Source organism: Manis javanica, chromosome 2 (assembly GCF_040802235.1).
Source record: "Manis javanica isolate MJ-LG chromosome 2, MJ_LKY, whole genome shotgun sequence".
Taxonomy (NCBI): Eukaryota; Metazoa; Chordata; class Mammalia; order Pholidota; family Manidae; genus Manis; species Manis javanica.
The window spans coordinates 60,754,029-60,775,393 of record NC_133157.1 but is presented as its reverse complement, the minus strand read 5'-3'; the positions used below and the strand labels follow the sequence as shown (position 1 = coordinate 60,775,393).

The 21,365-nt window shown below is 35.1% G+C and overlaps 1 protein-coding gene across 6 annotated transcripts in view; it reads right to left on the bottom strand.

Annotated features, from left to right (window-relative positions):
* Window positions 1-21,365, bottom strand: part of BRD10 (bromodomain containing 10) — a 191,256-nt gene that overhangs the window by 135,793 nt on the left and 34,098 nt on the right. For 5 of the 6 annotated variants that reach the window (XR_012127733.1, XM_073228564.1, XM_073228563.1 and 2 more), the window contains exon 2: window positions 13,834-14,034. The exons of the other annotated variant lie outside the window; for it this stretch is intronic. Coding sequence is in view for 4 of the 5 variants with exons in the window: in XM_073228564.1 (XP_073084665.1) it covers window positions 13,834-14,034 (201 nt within the window). In the remaining variant the exon portion in view is untranslated. The remainder of the gene's footprint in view (window positions 1-13,833; window positions 14,035-21,365) is intronic. 6 annotated transcript variants of the gene reach the window in all.

Below are 21,365 nucleotides of genomic sequence, written 5' to 3'. Positions count from 1 at the left end.
AAGCCAACATCACCCTAATACCAAAACCAGGCAAAGACCCCACCAAAAAAGAAAATTACAGACCAATATCCCTGATGAACGTAGATGCAAAAATACTCAATAAAATATTAGCAAACAGAATTCAACAGTATATCAAAAGGATCATACACCATGACCAAGTGGGGTTCATCCCAGGGATGCAAGGATGGTACAACATTCGAAAATCCATCAACATCATCCACCACATCAACAAAAAGAAAGACAAAAACCACATGATCATCTCCATAGATGCTGAAAAAGCATTTGACAAAATTCAACATCCATTCATGATAAAAACTCTCAGCAAAATGGGAATAGAGGGCAAGTACCTCAACATAATAAAGGCCATATATGATAAACCCACAGCCAGCATTATACTGAACAGTGAGAAGCTGAAAGCATTTCCACTGAGATCGGGAACCAGACAGGGATGCCCACTCTCCCCACTGTTATTTAACATAGTACTGGAGGTCCTAGCCACGGCAATCAGACAAAACAAAGAAATACAAGGAATCCAGATTGGTAAAGAAGAAGTTAAACTGTCACTATTTGCAGATGATATGATACTGTACATAAAAAACCCTAAAGACTCCACTCCAAAACTACTAGAACTGATATCGGAATACAGCAAAGTTGCAGGATACAAAATCAACACACAGAAATCTGTAGCTTTCCTATACACTAACAACGAATCAATAGAAAGAGAAATCAGGAAAACAATTCCATTCACCATTGCATCAAAAAGAATAAAATACCTAGGAATAAACCTAACCAAGGAAGTGAAAGACTTATACTCTGAAAACTACAAGTCACTCTTAAGAGAAATTAAAGGGGACACTAATAAATGGAAACTCATCCCATGCTCATGGCTAGGAAGAATTAATATCGTCAAAATGGCCATCCTGCCGAAAGCAATATACAAATTTGATGCAATCCCTCTCAAATTACCAGCAACATTCTTCAATGAATTGGAACAAATAATTCAAAAATTCATATGGAAACACCAAAGACCCCGAATAGCCAAAGCAATCCTGAAAAAGAAGAATAAAGTAGGGGGGATCTCACTCCCCAACTTCAAGCTCTACTACAAAGCCATAGTAATCAAGACAATTTGGTACTGGCACAAGAACAGAGCCACAGACCAGTGGAACAGATTAGAGACCCCAGAAATTAACCCAAACATATATGGTCAATTAATATTTGATAAAGGAGCCATGGACATACAATGGCAAAATGACAGTCTCTTCAACAGATGGTGCTGGCAAAACTGGACAGCTACATGTAGGAGAATGAAACTGGACCATTGTCTAACCCCATATACAAAGGTAAACTCAAAATGGATCAAAGACCTGAATGTAAGTCACGAAACCATTAAACTCTTGGAAAAAAACATAGGCAAAATCCTCTTAGACATAAACATAAGTGATCTCTTCTTGAACATATCTCCCCGGGCAAGGAAAACAACAGCAAAAATGAGCAAGTGGGACTACATTAAGCTGAAAAGCTTCTGTACAGCGAAAGACACCATCAATAGAACAAAAAGGAACCCTACAGTATGGGAGAATATATTTGAAAATGACAGATCTGATAAAGGCTTGACGTCCAGAATATATAAAGAGCTCACACGCCTCAACAAACAAAAAACAAATAACCCAATTAAAAAATGGGCAGAGGAACTGAACAGACAGTTCTCCAAAAAAGAAATACAGATGGCCAAGAGACACATGAAAAGATGCTCCACATCGCTAATTATCAGAGAAATGCAAATTAAAACTACAATGAGGTATCACCTCACACCAGTAAGGATAGCTGCCATCCAAAAGACAAACAACAACAAATGTTGGCGAGGCTGTGGAGAAAGGGGAACCCTCCTACACTGCTGGTGGGAATGTAAATTAGTTCAACCATTGTGGAAAGCAGTATGGAGGTGCATCAAAATGCTCAAAACAGACCTACCATTTGACCCAGGAATTCCACTCCTAGGAATTTACCCTAAGAACGCAGCAATCAAGTTTGAGAAAGACAGATGCACTCCTATGTTTATCGCAGCACTATTTACAATAGCCAAGAATTGGAAGCAACCTAAATGTCCATCTGTAGATGAATGGATAAAGAAGATGTGGTACATATACACAATGGAATACTACTCAGCCATAAGAAGTGGAAAAATCCAACCATTTGCAGCAACATGGATGGAGCTGGAGAGTATTATGCTCAGTGAAATAAGCCAAGCGGAGAAAGAGAAATACCAAATGATTTCACTCATCTGAGGAGTATAGGAACAAAGGAAAAACTGAAGGAACAAAACAGCAGCAGAATTACAGAACCCAAAAATGGACTAACAGGTACCAAAGGGAAAGGAACTGGGGAGGATGGGTGGGCAGGGAGGGATAAGGGGGGGGAAGAAGAAGGGGGGTATTAAGATTAGCATGCATGGGGGGGAGGGAGAAAGGGGAGGGTGGGCTGCACAACACAGAGAGGACAAGTAGTGACTCTACCACATTTTGCTAAGCTGATGGACAGTAACCGTAATGTGGTTGTTAGGGGGGACCTGATATAGGGGAGAGCATAGTAAACATAGTATTCTTCAGGTAAGTGTAGATTAAAAATTTAAAAAAAAAAAAAAGAAAGAAAGAAAGAAAAGGGGGATTACTCCTTAACAGGATAAAACTATTGGTAAATCAAAGATCAACGCATGCTTTAAATATCCTTAATGTTGATCACTTAAAGGGTGTCAGATGATCAGCTATGGAGGTACTCTTTTCTGATAATATTCCTTTCTCTTAATTAAAAAAAAAAAAAAAAAAAAAGCAGTTACTGTGTGCTGACCTCCAATGAGTTCTGCACAGTGGTATAGAGGGCATGTCAAAGTGTGGGCAAAGGGTCTGTTTGTTTCTACGCAGAAGATCAAGGCCTAGCTTGGATACCCAGAAAATGAACTAAGATACGATATGAGGAGGAGCTTCCGGCATCAGCACTCTCTGGAGGACTCGTGCCGGGGGATGATCATCAAAAAGCCTCCACAGGGATCCGGACGATGCTGCGGTTGTGGCTGCATCCAGCCCACCGTCTCCTGGACTTGCCATAAGAAGGAGGAGGGAGATGTCTAGGCTGGCATGTGCATACAGTGAGACAACGAATTTGACTGGATCTGTACTGTTGGAACTCAACCAGGAGTTGGGAGGGGTGCAAGTTGTAGCACCCCAAAATCTCATGACTATAGACTATCTATGGTTAAAAGAACATATGGGATGTGAACAGATCCCAGAAATGGGCTGCTTTAATTTGTCTGATGGTTCAAGTACAGTTGGAAAATATCCATCATATCATAGATAAATTTTCACAAATGCCTAGGGTGCCTAAATGGTTTTCTTGGCTTCACTGGAGATGGCTGGTAATTATAGATTTGCTTTGTTTATGTCACCGTATTCCTATTATGTTAATATGTGTGTGCAAATTAGTTAGTAGTTTAAAACCTATACATACTTTAGGTACTATACAAGAAGATATGCCAAAGAAATAATCAATCCTCCCAAGTTTCCTTCATATGCTACATCTATAGCTTTTCTTCTTCCTTCCTAATTACAAACCTTAAATAGAATTCGTGCCTCATATCGAATTTACCGAGTATCATAATTCCTCCAGGTGGTAAAGATACCTCGAGACAAGTGCTGGGCATAGAAGCCACAGGGCATAAATCTGCAAAGAAGTAAAAAGCTAACCTTTGCAAACAATATGGCTTCTCTCTCACTTACCAACTTTACATTTCCCTGTATGGCCCCGGAAGATGACTGGTTAGCCAGAGACGGGTAAGATTCCTCAAGGGAGGAACAACCTAAGACAGGCACAGTCGCAGGGGGGCCATCAGGTGAGAATTTGGGGATCAACAGAGGTGAGGTTCAGAACCTCACCCCCCCTGCTTTGAGAGAAATCTTCTGCATCCGTGGATGTCTTGCTGCCCTTGTCTAGCCTGGATTAATACTTAGTCCATAGGCACACACCTGATCATCTGATCATCTACATTTGCCTTCTTACAGCACTAAACTATGTTTTCTACCTTTATCTTGCATCTACCTACCACTTCAGCACTTTATTAAAAATAAAAATAATAATAATAATAGGAGAAATGTGGGATCAACATATAAATCAAGTACAAAAATCAAATGAATATTCATATTTGACCTGATGGTTTATAGGTCATATTGCATGATCAAAACCGAAAGTTTCTGTGATGAATGCCCTTGTACTGTTCACCATGTAAGAATTTATTCACTCTGTAAGAATTCGTTCACCATGTAAGAACTTGTTCGTTATGCTTCAGAAGATTGGAGACTGACGAGAATTAGGCTTGAGATGGATTAATGATTGTACATTGAGCATTGACCCCCCTATACTGAATTTTATTGTTGTTAACAACCATTTGATCAATAAATATGAGAGATGCCCTCTCAAAAAAAAAAAAAATATCAACCATCAAAAAGTGGGTTTATTTAGTATTCTTTGCACTAAAATTGCTTTGGTCAACCTTGTCATGATTAATCCTGCTGTTTCTGCAGAGGTGAGAAAGCAACTAGAGCTTGGTGAAGAAAAGGGCAGGGCAAGTTGGAGCAGACCAATACACTTTAATAGACTTGATTCTGCATAAAGTATTGATAAGCAAACTTTGGTCAATATAGGTCAATGATATGGTAATTTTAGAAACTAATCAATTTATAGATGGAGACACTAAGGACACAGAAGGGTGAGAAGATAACTTCCTCAGGCTTACGTAGTTGGTTAGTGTAAAAGCCAGAAATATATACAGCTTGCATTGGCAGGACAAAGTTAGCACCAACTGGCTTAGTTTTCAAAGAGAAAGACAATTAGGCAATGGTGTAATATGCACATTCCATTGGCTTATGTGCCTGGAAAAGTTATGAACTAGTTGGGGCATAATGCTGTCAACTGTGGGCATTACCTTAAGTTATTCAAGGGCTGCTCCTCATACTTCTGTTCCCTACAAACTGTACCTCTCAGGGCAGAATGATGGAATCTAGCCATCTTCAGACCATGATTACTGAAGAGGCATCAGGAAAAGAAACAAAGTCCAGTCTGGTATAGGCCAGCATATTGCAGAATAGTCCTTTAGAACTGGGACTGTAAATCTCACCCAATCCTCAGTGGTGTGGTATATAGGCAATAGGAGCTTGCCAAAGAGCTCTAGAGTTAATGTCTATATAATCTACCAATGTTTTAAAAATTTGTCAAACACCTAAAATGTAATTTTAAAAAAATCTTTTTTACTCTTTCAACCACGTGTAAGTGTACATTACAGCAGTTAACTGCCTACACATTGTCATGCAACTGATCTCTAGAACTCTTTCATTTTGCAAAACTGAAACATACTGATTGAACAACACTCTTCTTATTTCTCCTTTCCCCCAGCCTCTTGCAACCACCATTCTACTTTCAAAGAATTTGCTTTAGATAGCTCATAGAGGTGGAATCATACAGTATTTGTTCTTTTGTGATGGGCGTATTTCACCTAGCATAATGTCAAGGTTTATCCACGCTGTGGCAAGTGTCAGAATTTCCTTCCATTGTAAGGCTGAGTGTCAATGGCCATTTAGGTTGGTTCCACTTCTTGGCTATTCTGAATGATGCTGCAATAAATGTGTGTCCAAATATGTCTTTGAGATCCTTCACTAATCAATTTTTAAAAATTTGTATACTGTATTAAGAAATGCTGAAGCAAACCATATTTCCTAACAAGGACAGATAAAAACGAGCTTTCAAAATTAACACTTAAATTAAAAACTGGTTCAAAAGTACAGTACTATATCAGATACAATAGTACGTATTTCTAAAATGTTAGTTCAAAAAATTAAGCTTTCAGTATTGGGAAAATGATAAAACATCTCAGGATAGTTATAAAAACCAAATTCACCAATTTTAAAAAAGGGTAAGCAACACCAAATGAACAGAAAAGGTGATCCAACATTTTTTTCCTGGACAAGCTCCTTATTGGCTGGAGGGTGTTTACTTGCTACTGTGTGAAATACTAATGGAAGCTGTGCCTAAGGTTATTTTGGTCATATATAATTTAGCAGAAACAGTGCTAATGAGTGAAGGGCTTTACAAAAGGAAACTGTGTTTTAAAATACCCTAACTTTACAGGTTTTATAAAGTTTTATTGAATGCCTACCATATGTGTGGATACAAGGAGGTGAAAGCATGGATCCCACTCTAATTTAAGAGGTTACAATTTAGTAAGAAATATATATAGGACCTTTAATCCAAAATAATCCATTAAGTAAGGAAACAATATAATGTATGCAAATTGGTGGCATGAAAGGGGAAAGCAAGACATTTATTTACATTTTCTAACATGAATAATATATAATATTGTTTTTTATGAAAACCAACCATTTCACATTGTTAGTCAAGCTTTTTTAGTTGCCAAGAAAAGAAAATCTCTTCTCACTAAAGCAGAAAAGGAATTTATTTAAAGATCAGAAGAGAGCTTATAGAAGCTCTAGGAGTCAAAGAGTCAAACTTAGAAGATATGAATCCCAACCACACTTTGAGTGCTTCTCCAGGAAAAACTAAACTGCAACCATTACTTGGCACTTCTGACACTAGGAACCTAGAGGAACCAGAAGCTCCCAGTACCAGCTTTGTCAAAAGATAAACTCCCCTGGCTCAAGAGTGCCACCTTATGTTGTTCCCATGCAATTTCAAACTGTGAGTAGGCATGAAAACAGACATTTTCTGGCATCTTCCTTGGGAAGATGGTCTTGTAATACGGGGAATCATCAACTGTAAGGAAGCTTTTCAAAAATGATGAGTGGTCACAAATGATGAATATCTAGTTCATTAAATCACTGTTATTTTACATTATAGAAAATTTGAAAATAAGTCAATCATAAGTCACAGTTTTTATTTCACAAAAATGTACAAAATATTTTTAATTTCAGTGATTTCCAATTCAATGAAACACCAAAAAGTTTATGCAAATACATGAAAAAAAGAGCATAAAAAACATACACTACTTCTGGTAATCCAAACAGTTCTGCAAAAAACAATGGAGAATAAATCAGTATTTTTAATATAGCTAAAGTAGACTTTAATGATCAAAACTGCTACCTAATGTCATATTCCAGTTTAGCAGAAATTTACTTGAGCACTAACTTCCAATTTTAACCTATTTTATTTTTAAAAAACGATCTAAAATGTTGTATATGCTTTCCTGTTTAATAAACAAGATATGTAATATATAATTTACTCTTTCCTTACTGATTTGGTGTCACCATTATAAACAGAATGCAGTGGCCCTGAGTAGCTTAAAGACTATTTCAGTAACTATAAATAAACCAGCTATTTCACTCAATTTTCCCAGAACTGACTGTAGCACCACCTTCTCCTAAACCAACAGGGCCTCTTTACACTAATCAGCTCCAAGACTGCCTGATGTCCTATTAGCATTTCCTTGAATATGGCCAGACTACTAAGCTTTACTCATTTATTCCTCTCTGGTCAGTATGTATCATCTATCATCTCCTTTGCACTGGTTTTTAGTGCTGGCAAAATAAATAGAGATAGTAATGGAGGAACACCAGGACTTGGGATTGTTGCAATCTGATTTAAGAAACCATTATTTTATGGCATAAACTGTACAGAAAGAGGAAGCTATCCTTTTATAAAGTATAAAACTTAAAATACAGAGTAGAGACTTCCTTCCCTTAATATATCACAAAGAGAGACCTGTTAGAAAAGATCACAAATCAGAGACCTGTTGCATGTAAAAGATTTTTAAAAATAATTTACTTTTAGGTTGGTGTTTTCTCAGGTGATCAAAGTTATCAAATGCCTATCAGATAAATGAAGTATTATCACATTAAAATAAATACTACAATTGTGCAGCTTGCTGCCAATCTGAATTTCTGACATAAAACTTGTTTCAACCTACTTAGCAGAATGGAAACTTTGTCTCCTCATTTCTTATGTCAAAGTTTTAATTAAAAATAGAAATTAAAAAGAAAAAAGAAGCCACCTATGTCCAGAACTAATGAACAGATGGCAGTAATCACATACAATCTTTTAACCTTTCCCTGTCTTCTAATATATGACTTTTCCTGGGGATTTGATTCCTGTTTGATCTCCCTAGCTCCAATTTTATAGTATCTGTATTCTCAGCTAGTGTCTGACTAATCTTGACAGCATTTTAGATAGATGGAGTTGATAGACTGATAGAATTTCAGGTATCGTGACAGATGGCAGGGTAACTGTACAAAAAGGAAGAGACGCTTTGCTTAGCACTCCCAGGTTATCATACCACATGTTACTGCCTAAACATCACATTTCCTTCTGAGAACTTAAAAGAAATCTTGGGATAGGCTGAAAAGACATTTAAAAGACTCTGTCCCACTAGCTATGTGGCACATTACAAATTTTAATACTTATTGTATTTTCAATTCTAAAAGAAAAGAATGCTTATTTTAGAAAATTTAGAAAACACAGTTTAAAAGAAAAGCCCCACCACTCTTATTACATTTTACATGTGTCTTTATATGAATTCTAAATTTGGATGTACATAAAGTTAATAATCTCTTGACACTGAAGATAGGGAAAGAAGGCCACTGTACCTAGCATAGCAAGAATGAGGGAAAGAAAGATAGAAGATGAGGTTAGAGAGGTAAAGTGATGCCAAATGTAAAAGCAGGGTCTTACAAATTATATTAAGCCATTAAAGTTTCTACTTGCTTTGTCTTTGGGAGGTGGTAGGTAAGGGATACTAAGTGGCACAATCAAAGTTGCATTTGGAAAAGTTTACTCTAGCTTTTTTTTTGAAAGAATATAATATCTGAAATAAGAAGTTCTCTGGATTAGATACTGCGGAAGAAAAAATTAGCAAACTTAAAACCTTGCCACACAGGGAAAGACAGAAAGCCTTAGATTGGAGAAGCAAAATGAATCCCAAGCTGGATAATCAATACATGAGATAATCCACACACACATACAAAAATTCAATCCCAGACCAAAAGAACATTATAAATTGTTGAAAATCAGAAGTAAGGATAAAATGTTAAAAGCACTCAGAGAAATAAGATACATTACATATAGAGGGAAAAAGAGGACAGACTTCTCTTCAAAAACTATGTTTGGTTAATCTATTTCATGTTTAATGTATTGATAGAAAAAAAAATCAAAAACTGCCAACCTATAATCATTTCCTTCAAGGCCAAATAAAAAGTTTCTTAGACCAAAAAAATAAAAGCTCAGAATTCATCATTGGCAGACCTACATTACAAAAAATGTTAAAGGAAGTTCTTTAAGCAGTAGAAAAATGACAATAATGGCAAAATGGATCAATACAAAGGAAGGCAAAATGTTGGGAAGAGTAAATGTATGGATAAATATAAAATATTTTCCCCCTCATTTTTAAATTTCTTCAAAAGATAACAATTTAAAACACATACAGTAACAGTGTATTGGGGTATACAACACACATAGACAAAAATGTATGGCAAGAACAGCACAAAAGATGGGAAGAGGTGAATAGAAATATACTATGAAGTAGTATAACGTGAAGTTAACCATGATAAATTAAACATATCTTGTAAACCCTATAGAAACCACTAAAAAAAAAAAATTAAACAATGATATGGCTAACAGGTTAACAGTGGAGATAAAATGGAATATATTAAAAAATGTCAGAAATATTATGAAGGATAAAAAGGGGCACTCATAACGGAAAAGATGTCAATGCATCAAAAAAAACCCCCTAAGAGTCATAAATCTGTATGCATCCAACAGCAGAATTTCAAACTTCATGAAGCAAAATCTTTCAGAATTCACACTAGAAATAGATTTTTAAAAAGGTGACTAAAGTCAATTGTTTTTCTATATATTAACAACAAAAAATTATAAACTGAATTTTAAAAATGACCTACAATTACAGCCAAAACATGAAATATGTAGGAATAGAGTTAACCAAATATGTGGAAAATGTGTACACTGAAAACTGTAAAATAGTGTAGATGGAAGATCCTGAAATCAACTTTGCTATGAAGCCATATTCAGGCAATTAAGGTTAAAGATAATATTGATCTGACTGCATCTTCTACGTGATAATTGCTGGCAGAGCCTGATAACCAATCAAATAAACAAAACTGAAAAGTTTCTAAGCTTAGAAAGACAACCAATCTAAAAAAAGAAATGCAGAAGAGATTTTGGAAAAAATAACACATGAAAATAACATTGATAAATGCTTTCCCTGGTGAAATATCAACGTGGTTTTGACTAGAAGAAAATGTTCCATCTAAAGCTTTATAGCTGTACTCTCTTTTCCAACTTTTTCTGATGTGATGAAATTTCAGTGCTACATGTTTGCCTAAATGCTTCATCCAAGGCAGCTAAGACTACAAAGTTGGCTGCTGGCATCCAGTTTCCCTTAGATAAATTTGTCTTTCCTCCGTATAGCCTTTCATCAAAGTTCTATGGCACCTTCAAAACCCTTCCCTATAGAACACATCTTATGTATTATAAAAGATACAGTGACCTTTGTAATTTATTTGTATCCTCTAATTTTTTTTAATTTGAAACAATTGTCCAGATAGTCAAATTTAAGTTTATAATGTCTTACTATGATTTAGATTTTTTTTTCCAAAAAGAACAAAATTACATAGCAAAAAAATTCAGGTATCAGAAAGACTCGAAAGGCTGTTTTTCACTTTGTTCAAGTTTTGTTTTTAGTCATACAGTTGTTGCCATTGTTGTCCAATGTGTACTTACTACAAAAAATTGAAAAATTACAAAGTTATTAGTCAACCTTTAAAAAAAAATTATGCTGATGGAAATTAAACAATTATATAGAAACTGACTGATGAGTTCCATGTAATCTCAATCAAAATTCCCTATGGCTTTTGTTTTTTTTATAGGAATTTACAGTATGATTCTAAAATCACACAAAAATGCAAACATCCTAGAATAGCCTAACAATTTTGAAAAAAAAACAACACCCTCCACAAAGTTGGAAGGCTCATATTACCAAATTTAATGCTGACTATAAAGTTACAGTAATCAAGTAAATATAGGATCAGCATAAGAACAGACCTATAGATGTCAATCATAAATTAGTTATGGAGATTAAAGTACAGCATACAGAATATAATCAATAGTTCTATAACATCTTTCTATGTTGACATATAGTAACTATACTAGTTGGGAAGAGCATTTAATAACATAGATAACTGTTGAATCACTCTGTTCTATACCTGAAACTAATACTATATATTAACTATACTTCAATTTTTAAAAAATCCACAAAATAGCTTTTCAAGGATTATACCATGATCTAATGGGAAATAAATAAATAAATAAATTTCTAAGAAATAGATTCATTAAAATCATGGATTTAAAAAACAGAACAGTTTTGGGGTTTAAAAAAAAGAATTGACCTAGAGATAAATGGGACTAGAAAGTCTAGAAAGACTCATAAATATATGTTAAACTGATTTTCAACAAAGATGTGAAAGTAATTTAGTGATGAAAGTATGGTTTTTTCAACAACTGGTACTAGAACAACAGACTTTCCATGTGGAAGAAAAATAAGCTTTTTATCCTTACCTCAAAGCACACACAAAAATTAACTTCAAATGTATTATAGACGTAACCATTAAAAAATAAAACTTAGAAATTTCTGGGGGAAAAAAGAGAAAACCTTCATAACCTTAGGTAAGCTACTATTTTTTAGGTTACAAAAAGGACAAAACATTAACAGAGAAATCAATGAACTCAGAATTTTATTTTCCTCAAAAAACACTGAAAATGAAGTCGAGCCACAGACTGGGAGAAAATACTTGGCAATGCAAATATATCTGATAAAGGATTTGTATCCAGAGAATTCTTAAAATTCAATAAAATGCATGGGAATGATAAAGTCAGGAGAGTGGTTTCTTCTGGCTACAGAGGAAAAATAGAGAGATCCTGATTATACCTATGTTTAATTTCTTTAAAAATTGCTGGGTAAATGGGGTTTGTGGGGGGGACTTGGTGAAGGGGAGAGCCTAGTAAACATAATGTTCTCCATGTAATTGTAGATTAATGATAACAAAATTTAAAAAAAATTGCTGGGTAATAGGTACATAAGCCTTTATTATCATTTTATTCATTCTTTGCTCCATATTTAAAATATTTATAATTAAAAAAGAAAAAGTTAACACTATACCCTGAGAAAGCTAAATTCATATTGGTCCATTAATTTATCATAGTCACTAAGACATTTAATGTAGGGTTTTTCCCTTTGTTTTATTCATCTATGTTTATTTGATGTTGAACAGAGGATACACAGAAATACACGTAAAACTGGAGAAAAGAAAAAGATACAGTCATATTTCTAGTTTCCTACTAGCCATTCCTACTTGAATACTTAAATATTTCCCCTCATCGCTTCAACCAGTTCACTAAAAACGAGTCCACTGATCTTTCCCCACACCATGGACTTAAGCTCTATGTTCTTTGCTGATTCCGTCATTTTACAAGTCACAAGAATAGCATATTGCTTAGAAGCATCAGCTTGAGAGCCAAAATGCCTGGGTTCATTCAAATCATGACTACCACTAAAAAATTATCTGATCTTGGGCAAGTTACTTAATTTCTCTGTGCCTCAGGATAAATGTTACATATATACAAGATGTTTAGAGTTAAACCTAGCAGTCACACTCCATAAATGTTAACCATTTTTTATCTTCTTGTTGGTACTAACATTATTATTACAACTATATCCTGATTCATTTTTATCTCTTCCTTTGCACCCCCCTCTATTAAGGTAAGTACTAAGTATTCCCAGAGCAATGTGACCTCTCCCTATTTCTGGTCACCAGTAGTGGAGATACAGACTATTACAGCCTTCTTCCTACAAGCCTTCCTTTTCTTCAGTTTCTCTCCATTCCAATGTATATACATTACTGTCAGATAAATCTTTATCCCTTTCCATAAAATCTTCTTTTCTACAGAGGTTGTTCTATGAGGCTCAGTACAAGGAAAAAAAAAGTATTTCACTACTATAAAAAGTATGGTGGTATAGTCTCAAGGTTGAGTTTTAATCCTACAACTATCAAAATAAGCTACATTACTATAAGAAGAGCAATAATATACTATAAATTGTCTTTGAGTAGCATTAGCAGTACTCTATGATATCAGCAATCACTTCTAACATAGTTTGAGATTTGATTTAGTACAAAAAGCATTAGTATTTTCAAACAATCACTTACCTCTTTGGGCCCTAGTCTCTTTTGTTATAAACAAAATGTTAAATATTATATATGCTTCCAGGATGCTTCCAGATCCTAGAAGATGGCACTAATGGAGCACAACATTCTTTCCTGATATGCCCAGAGTAAGCATAGTTATCCAGGAAATTAAAACCAATGTAGCAACAGGTGAATCTGTATGTCATTTTGAACTACATAATCTCTGGTGTTTTCCTAATTTTAAAGGTCTTTTAGTCTATTCTAAAGCTATACAAATATACATAAAATTCCTCTAATTTATATTTTATAAATCGAGAATACTTCTAGAAATCTAGAAAGCATTCTGAAATCTACAAAAATTGTTTTTGCAGAGCTTCAAAGTAATTTGGTTTAAAATTTAAAACTGTTTTTAAACAAGTTTCATTATGATATTTCATTATGAATTCATACTTAGTGACAACACATTTTGGAACACTACTAAAATGGGTTCAGAACTTTGTTGGCACACAAAAGTCACAGTTATTCTTTGAAAAACAGTGCCTGGAAATTGGAACATGAAACTTTTTTTTTTTTAAGCATTTACCTTTTTTCTTCTTTTGCTCTCAGCTGTTCTTCCTGTCTCAAAACTTGAACCATTATAGATTCAAAAACTCCACTTGTCAAGCCTGCCAAACTTCGAGGTGTTGACCGACGCCTTGTTGAAGTACATGCAGTTCCCTTCTCATCCTCCAATCCATAATAGCCTCTAGATGTAACTGCTATCGTTGTCTTTTCTCTCAAGTGCCTTGGAGAAGAATAAGTCAATTCACAAGGTCAAATCTTCTGGGCAAGCAATAAACTGCCTTAACCAGCATCTTAAGAAGAATTCTGTTTGCTAACTACAGAAAGCATATTTAGCTAAACCTTGTTTAGCTGTATTCCAGATTTTTATCTTCCCTACATAATTTCTGATTTTCTTTACTCACATGATAGTCAGAGTGATAGTCCCTTCCCTATACTTAAAAAAAATGTAAACTTAAAGAATTAAAATTAAAATCTAAAGCACTCTCTCTTTAATGGAAAAATAAAAGTTTATTATTTGCAAAAAAATAAATATAGCTTATCTTTACATCTGCTCATATATTTCATACCATCTACCACTGGTATGGAAAAATGTACAAAAACATTTTGGGGAAAGAAAATTTATGATACAAACACTTTGAAGAAATTATAAATAAATGAAGATTACAATATATAATTTTAAGTTGTATTATACAATTGTAAACTTGGAAACCTTCTGACTATAAGAATAATCTTGATATCTAGATTTCCTCTTCAAATATACCATAAATGTCTCCCTACTTGATATTTTATTAATATACTAAGATATCAATCTGCTGCTTAAAGATATTGTTGAAAAGTTTCTCAGCCATTTGCTTAATTATCCATGAATCTCCTTAATGAATATGAAATAACTTACTAAAACCATTTACATTGGAAAAAGAAATACTTCATTAACCTTGTAAAGTTTTAAAATCCAGATTTAAAAATGACTTCTAAATTTGCACCTATATAACGGTTAATTATAAACAGTATCAGGAAAAAGACCTACTCTTCTACCTCTGTAAAATATGCCAGACTCTCTGAAGGTTTTGTACATGTTGTTTCTACAATGACAAAATCTAGTCAATTCTCAAAGTAAGCATTCAATATACTGGATGAGAATCGATGTAAATTAAAATTTGACCCTACAGTCATATTTTCCTGCTTTCCTGTAGGCATTCTTTAACATAAAATTGGTTAAAGGTTCACTAAACATGAACCTTTTTGGAATGAAATACAATCAATAGCCTGTCCATCTTGGACTATGATCATAGTGGTTTATTATTTCTAAATTGTAATAACTTTGTAACAATCTTACTATTAGACTACGCAGGGCCTATGAATGGTTATGACTACAAGGTTCTACTGAACTGTAACACTACCATTTCTTTTTGTTATAAGGAGATAATATTTTAATTGATAGAGCTTTAGATAGGACATGAACTTTTAAAATGGTTTTCTGGTAATACTGAAGAATTTGGACTAATCTATCCACACTGTTGCAGACTGTGATTCTTTGATGTGCAACAGCATACATCTGTATGATGGCTAATTGGGCTGCAAGTAATGAGTACAGGCCCAAGGAAAATAAGCAGACTGGCAATAACAGATACTGAATGGGTACACTTGGATGCATTTTAATATAGTGTTTTTAATGGTGAATTAACTAGTTCTGTAATTTTAATTCCTTTCTCATTACTACTAATGGAACAATATTAAATTGAAACATGATGACATCCCAGGGTCACAGTGCATGCAGAGCATTGGGGATAGGAGTTTTGAGGTAAATAGTAAGTCACAAGGCTAAACTGTTATGTAAACAAGTCAGAAACTAAACTGACCCTTCCTTTAGTGTTTGTAAGTAGAGAAAATGAACTTACAAACTACTTTTTTAAGCTATATTTTCTTAGAAGACTAAAGAGAAATGAATATCCTACATTATAATCAGAAATAAAAATTTTAAGCTTTGATATGTTATTCATAATTAAAATGCAAAAAGAAAATTATGATGTTTTCTTTCTAACAACATGTGATGATTATTAAATGTGTACAGAACTTCTGGTGAAAAAGATGGCAGAGTAGGAACACAAGGAGGAAACCTCCTCTCATATACACACAAAGGAAGCTAACGCAAAAACAACCAACCATGAAAATGACCTGAAGACTGCAGAACACTCAGTGAAGAAGAGAAGACCACACAGAGACCACAAAGAGAAGGGTAAAGTGGCAGAGCTGCAATCAAGCAGGACCCAAGCTCTTCCACCATCCTACCCCACAAACAGGACAGAGAGGATAAGTGCTCAGGAACTCTGCACACCTGGCCCTGGAGACCTGCTCTGGGAACATGAGTCTGGGAACATTGGGTTTTGGTGATTAATGGGGCTGGACATTAACTAGGGAGGGTTGGAGCACTCTGGGATGCTAAGACTCCTGTCACTTGTGGAGGACAGGCACACTCTGTTGGTACCACCAAGACCCAACACAGAGGCAGCAGTTTGAAAGATTTACCAGCAGCAGAAAGGGTGCCAGAAGGACAGGGGTTGGACAGAACTCTCTTAGCAGGAGAAAGGGCAAGTGGAAGACGGCTTCCTCAGCCCTCCCTCAGCCCAGCTGATTGGATGTTTACAGGAGCCAGTCCCAAATGCTCTATCCCCTTCACTGGTAGCTCAGCCCTGAGGTGCTTCTCAGCTCAGCAGCAGTCAGATTTTGCTGCCTACTAGGAGGAAGAAGGCTTTCCCAGCCCTCTCTTTCAACTGGGGAGGCACCTGTGGGAACCAGCTCCCTCCTCCTCACTGGCAACTCAGCCCCATGCAGGCTCCCTTATGCACCTGCCCCCTCCCCACTGTTGGCCCAGCAGCACTTCCACTGCTGCAGGGCAGGCAGAGCAAAAACCTGCCCATGGTGATTCCAGCAGAAGCACAGCTATATGGCTCACAAATGGCCTCTGATGAAAAAGATCAGCCACTGCCCACAGACAAGCAGAAAGGTGGCCCTGCCCACAAGCCACCAAGAGCAACTGTAGGTCTACCACAAAGGAGAACCAGGAACAGGTGAGCAAAGAGTCTTGAGCTTCCTGTTCACAGGACACCTTCCTCATAAAGCCATTATTCTCTAGACCAGGAAGCATAGTAGATCTATCTAACACAAAGGAAGAATCACAGAAACCCAGACAAAATGAGGAGTGAGAGGAATAGGTTCTAAACAACACAACAGGATAAGACACTAGAAAGAGGTCTAAATGAAAAAGAGATCACCAATCTTCTTAATAAAGATTTCAAAGTAACAGTCATAAATATACTCACTGATCTGTAGAAAAATATTAATTATCTCAGGGAGGATTTCAACAAAGAGAAGATTTGAAAAAGAGTCACTCAGCAGGGCACCATATGATGTTGATCACAGAGACAGTAGTACAGCACAGAGTATATAGTCAATGATTTTGTAACATCTTTCTACATTGATAGATAGTAACCATACTAAAGGGGGTGAGGACTTGAAAATGTGGGTAACTACTGAACCACTGTGATGTACAATTGAAACCAATGTGAGACTGTATATTGATATTTTATACATCATTTGAAAAAGAGCCACTCAGAGTTGAAGGATACAGAAACTTAAATGAAATACACAATGGAGGGAATGAATAATAGATTGCTGCAAGTAGAGGGGATAATCAATGAGATGGGAATGAAGACAACAAGAAAAAAAATGAAGCTGAGGAACAGTGAAAAGAGAACCTCTGAAATCGAGGATATACTAAGAGAACTGTGTGACAACTCTAAATAAAACAATATTCTCATAATAGGGGTCCCAGAAGGAGAAAAGAGAGACAAAATGGTAGAAAGTCTCTTTGACTTGCTGAAGACTTCCCTAATCTGGGGAAGAAAATAGGATACCCAGGTCCTGGAAACAGAGAGCCCCTAACAAAAGGAACCCTAGGAAGACAACATCAAGACCTATAATAATTAAAATGACATAACATGGTATTGAAAGCAGCTAGAGAGAGGCAAAAAATTACTTTACTGTGGGTTTTAAGGGCAACCCCATAAGGCTATCAGAAGATTTCTCAGTAGAAACTTAACAGGCCAGAAGGGAGTGGAATGAAATATTTAATGTACTGAAGGAGAAGAATTTACTACCAAGAATCCTCTACCTAGCAAGGTTATTTAGAATTGAAAGAGAGATTAAAAATTTCCCAGATTAACAAAAGTTAAAAGAATTCATCACCATTAAACCAGCCTTTACAGGATATGTTAAAGGGATTTCTGCAGATGGAAATGTTCAGTCTAAATATTTTTCATTAGTGAAACAAAACCCACAGTAAAGGCAGTAGAACAATTACTTACTAAGCAAGAATGAAGTTAAAAAAAGAAATACAAAAGTAGTAAAATCAACTATACATAAAATCAGTCAAGAGATACACAAAAAATGCAGATTATGACATCTCATACATAAAATGTACAGAAGGAAAGAGAATAAAAAGAAGTACTTTTAGACTGTGTTTGAAATAGAGGGACCAAATGTAGACTGTTGTTTATTTAGGAAACCATCTATGAACCTATGGTAACCACAAGCTTAAAGGCTATAACAGATGCACAAAAATTTTTTTTTAAAGAAATCCAATAATAAAACTAAGGAAAACCACCAAATAACAAGAGAAGAGTATAAGAGAGGGATAAGGATCAAAGGGGAACTACAAAAGAACCAGAAAACAATAAAATGGTAAGAAGTACATACCTATCAATAACTACCTGAAACTTAAACGGACTTAATGGACCAACCAAAGACACAGAGAGGGTGGCAGAATGGTTAAAGAAAAGAAACAAGAGCCATCTATATGCTGCTTACAAGAGACTCATTTCAGACCTAAAGACATACATAGACTGAAAGTGAAGGACAGAAAAAAATACCTCTTGCAAATAATAGAGAAACAAAAACAGGAGTAGCAATATTTGTATCAGACAAAATAGACTTTAAAATAAAGTAACAAGAGACAAAGATCATGTAAATAATAGGGAGAGAAATGCAGTAGTAGTACTTACATCAAACAAACCAGACTTCAAAACAAAGAAAATAAATAGAACAGAGCCACTGTACAACATACAAAACAGAAGGACTTAATAAATATATACAGAACATGCCACCCAAATGCAGCAGGATATATATTTTTCTCAAATGCCATGTAATGTTCTTCAGAGATCACATATTAGGACACAAAAAGAGCCTCAATTAATCCAAAGAGACTGAACTGTATCAAGTATCTTTTCAGATCACAACGGTATGAAACAAGAAATAAGTTACATGAAGAAAACAAAAAAACCCCACAAACACCAGGAGACTAAACAACACACTTTTAAACAATCAATGAATCAATGAACAAATCAAGGAAGAAACCAAGCAATACATGGAGACAAATTAAAACAAAAATACAAGTTAAAATTTTGTTCTAGGAGGGAAGTACATAGCAATACAGGCCTACGTCAAGAAACAAGAACAATCCCAAACACACAGTCTAAACTAACAACTAGAGAAACTAGAAAAGAACAAATGACATTCAAAGTTAGTAGGAGGAGGGACATAATAAAGATCAGAGCAGAAATTAGTAAAACAGAAAATAATGAAACAACAGGAGAAAAAAAAATCAAACTAAGAGCTAGGTCTTTGAGAAGATAAACAAAATAGACAAACCCCTAACCAGATTTATCAAGAAATAAAGGGATGGGACACAGATAAACAAAATCAGAAACAAAAAAGAAATTACAATTGACACCACAGAAATACAAAGAATTATTAGAGAACTCTACAAAAAATTATATGCCAATAAATGGGACAACCTAGAAGAAATGGACAAATTCCTAGAAAAGTACAACCTTCCAAGACTGACCCAGGAAGAAATAGAAAATCTGAACAGACCGATCACCAGTAAAGAAACTGAATTGGTAATCCAGAAACTCCCAAAAAACAGAATTCCAGGGCCAGATGGCTTCACAGCTGAATTTTACCAAATACTTATGGAAGAGCTAATACCTATCCTTCTTAAAGTATCCCAAAAAGTAGAAGACAAGGGAATACTTCCAAACTCTCTATGAGGCCAGCATCACTCTAATACCAAAACCAGACAAAGACACTACAAAATGAGAAAATTATATACCAATGATACAAATATCCCCAACAAAATACTGCAAACTGAATCCAAAAACATTATTTAAAGGATCATTCATCATTGACCAAGTAGGAATTATTCCAGGATGCAAGGATGGTACAATATTCATAAACCAATCAATGTGACACACCATATTAAGAAAAAGGATAAAAACCAAATGATCGTCTCAGTAGAACCTGAAAAAGCATTTGATAAAATTCAACATCATTCATGATTAAAACTCTCAACAAAATGAGTACAGAAGAAATGTACTTCAGCATGATAAAGGTAGTATACAACAACCCACAGCTAACATCATACTCAATAGCAAAAGCTGAAAGCTTTTCTTCTAAGATCAGGAATAAGACAAGGATGTCCACTCTCAACATTTTTATTCAACATAGTACTGGAAGTTCTAGCCACAGCAATCAGACAACACAAAGAGATAAAAGGCATCCAAATTGGTAAGGAAGAAGTTAAACTGTCAATATTTGCAGATGACATTCTATACATAGAAAACCTTAAAGACTGCCCCAAAAAAACTATTAGAATAACTGGATTCAGCAAAGTTGCAGGACACAAAATTGATACACAGAAATCTGTTGCATTTCTATATAGTAACAAACTAGCAGAAAGAGAAATCAGGAAAACAATTCCATTTACAATTGCATCAAAAAGAAGAAAATACCTAGGACTAAATCTAACCAAGGAGGTGAAGACCTGTACTCTGAAAACTGTAAGACACTCATCACAGAAATTAAAGACACAAATAAATGGAAATCTATCTGGTGCTCACAGAAAGGAAGAATTAATATTGCCAAATGGCCATTCTGACCAAAGCTATTTACATATTCAATACAATCCCTATCAAAATACCAATGGCATTTTTCAATGAACTAGAGAATAATCCTAAAATTCATATGGAATCACAAAGACCCCAAGCAGCCAAAGCAATCCTGAGAAAGGACAAACCTGGGGGTATTATATTCTCTGGCTTCAAGCTATACTATAAAGCTATAATAATAAAAAACACTATGGTACTGGCACAAGAACAGACCCATAGATCAATGGAACAGAATAGAGAGCCCAGATATAAACCCATGCATAGGTCAATTAATATATGATAAAAGAGCCATGAATATACAATGAGAAAAAGACAGTCTCTTCAATAAACAGTGTTGGGAAACCTGGACAGCTACAAGCAAGAGAATGAAACTGGATTACTTTCTAACTCCATACACAAAAGTAAACTGAAATGGATTAAATACCTAAATGTGAGGCACGAAACTATAAAACTCTTAGAAGTAAACACAGGTAAAAATCCATTGAGTATAATAAATTTTTTCTGGACACATCTCCTCAGGCAAGGAAACAAGTGAACAAGTAGGACT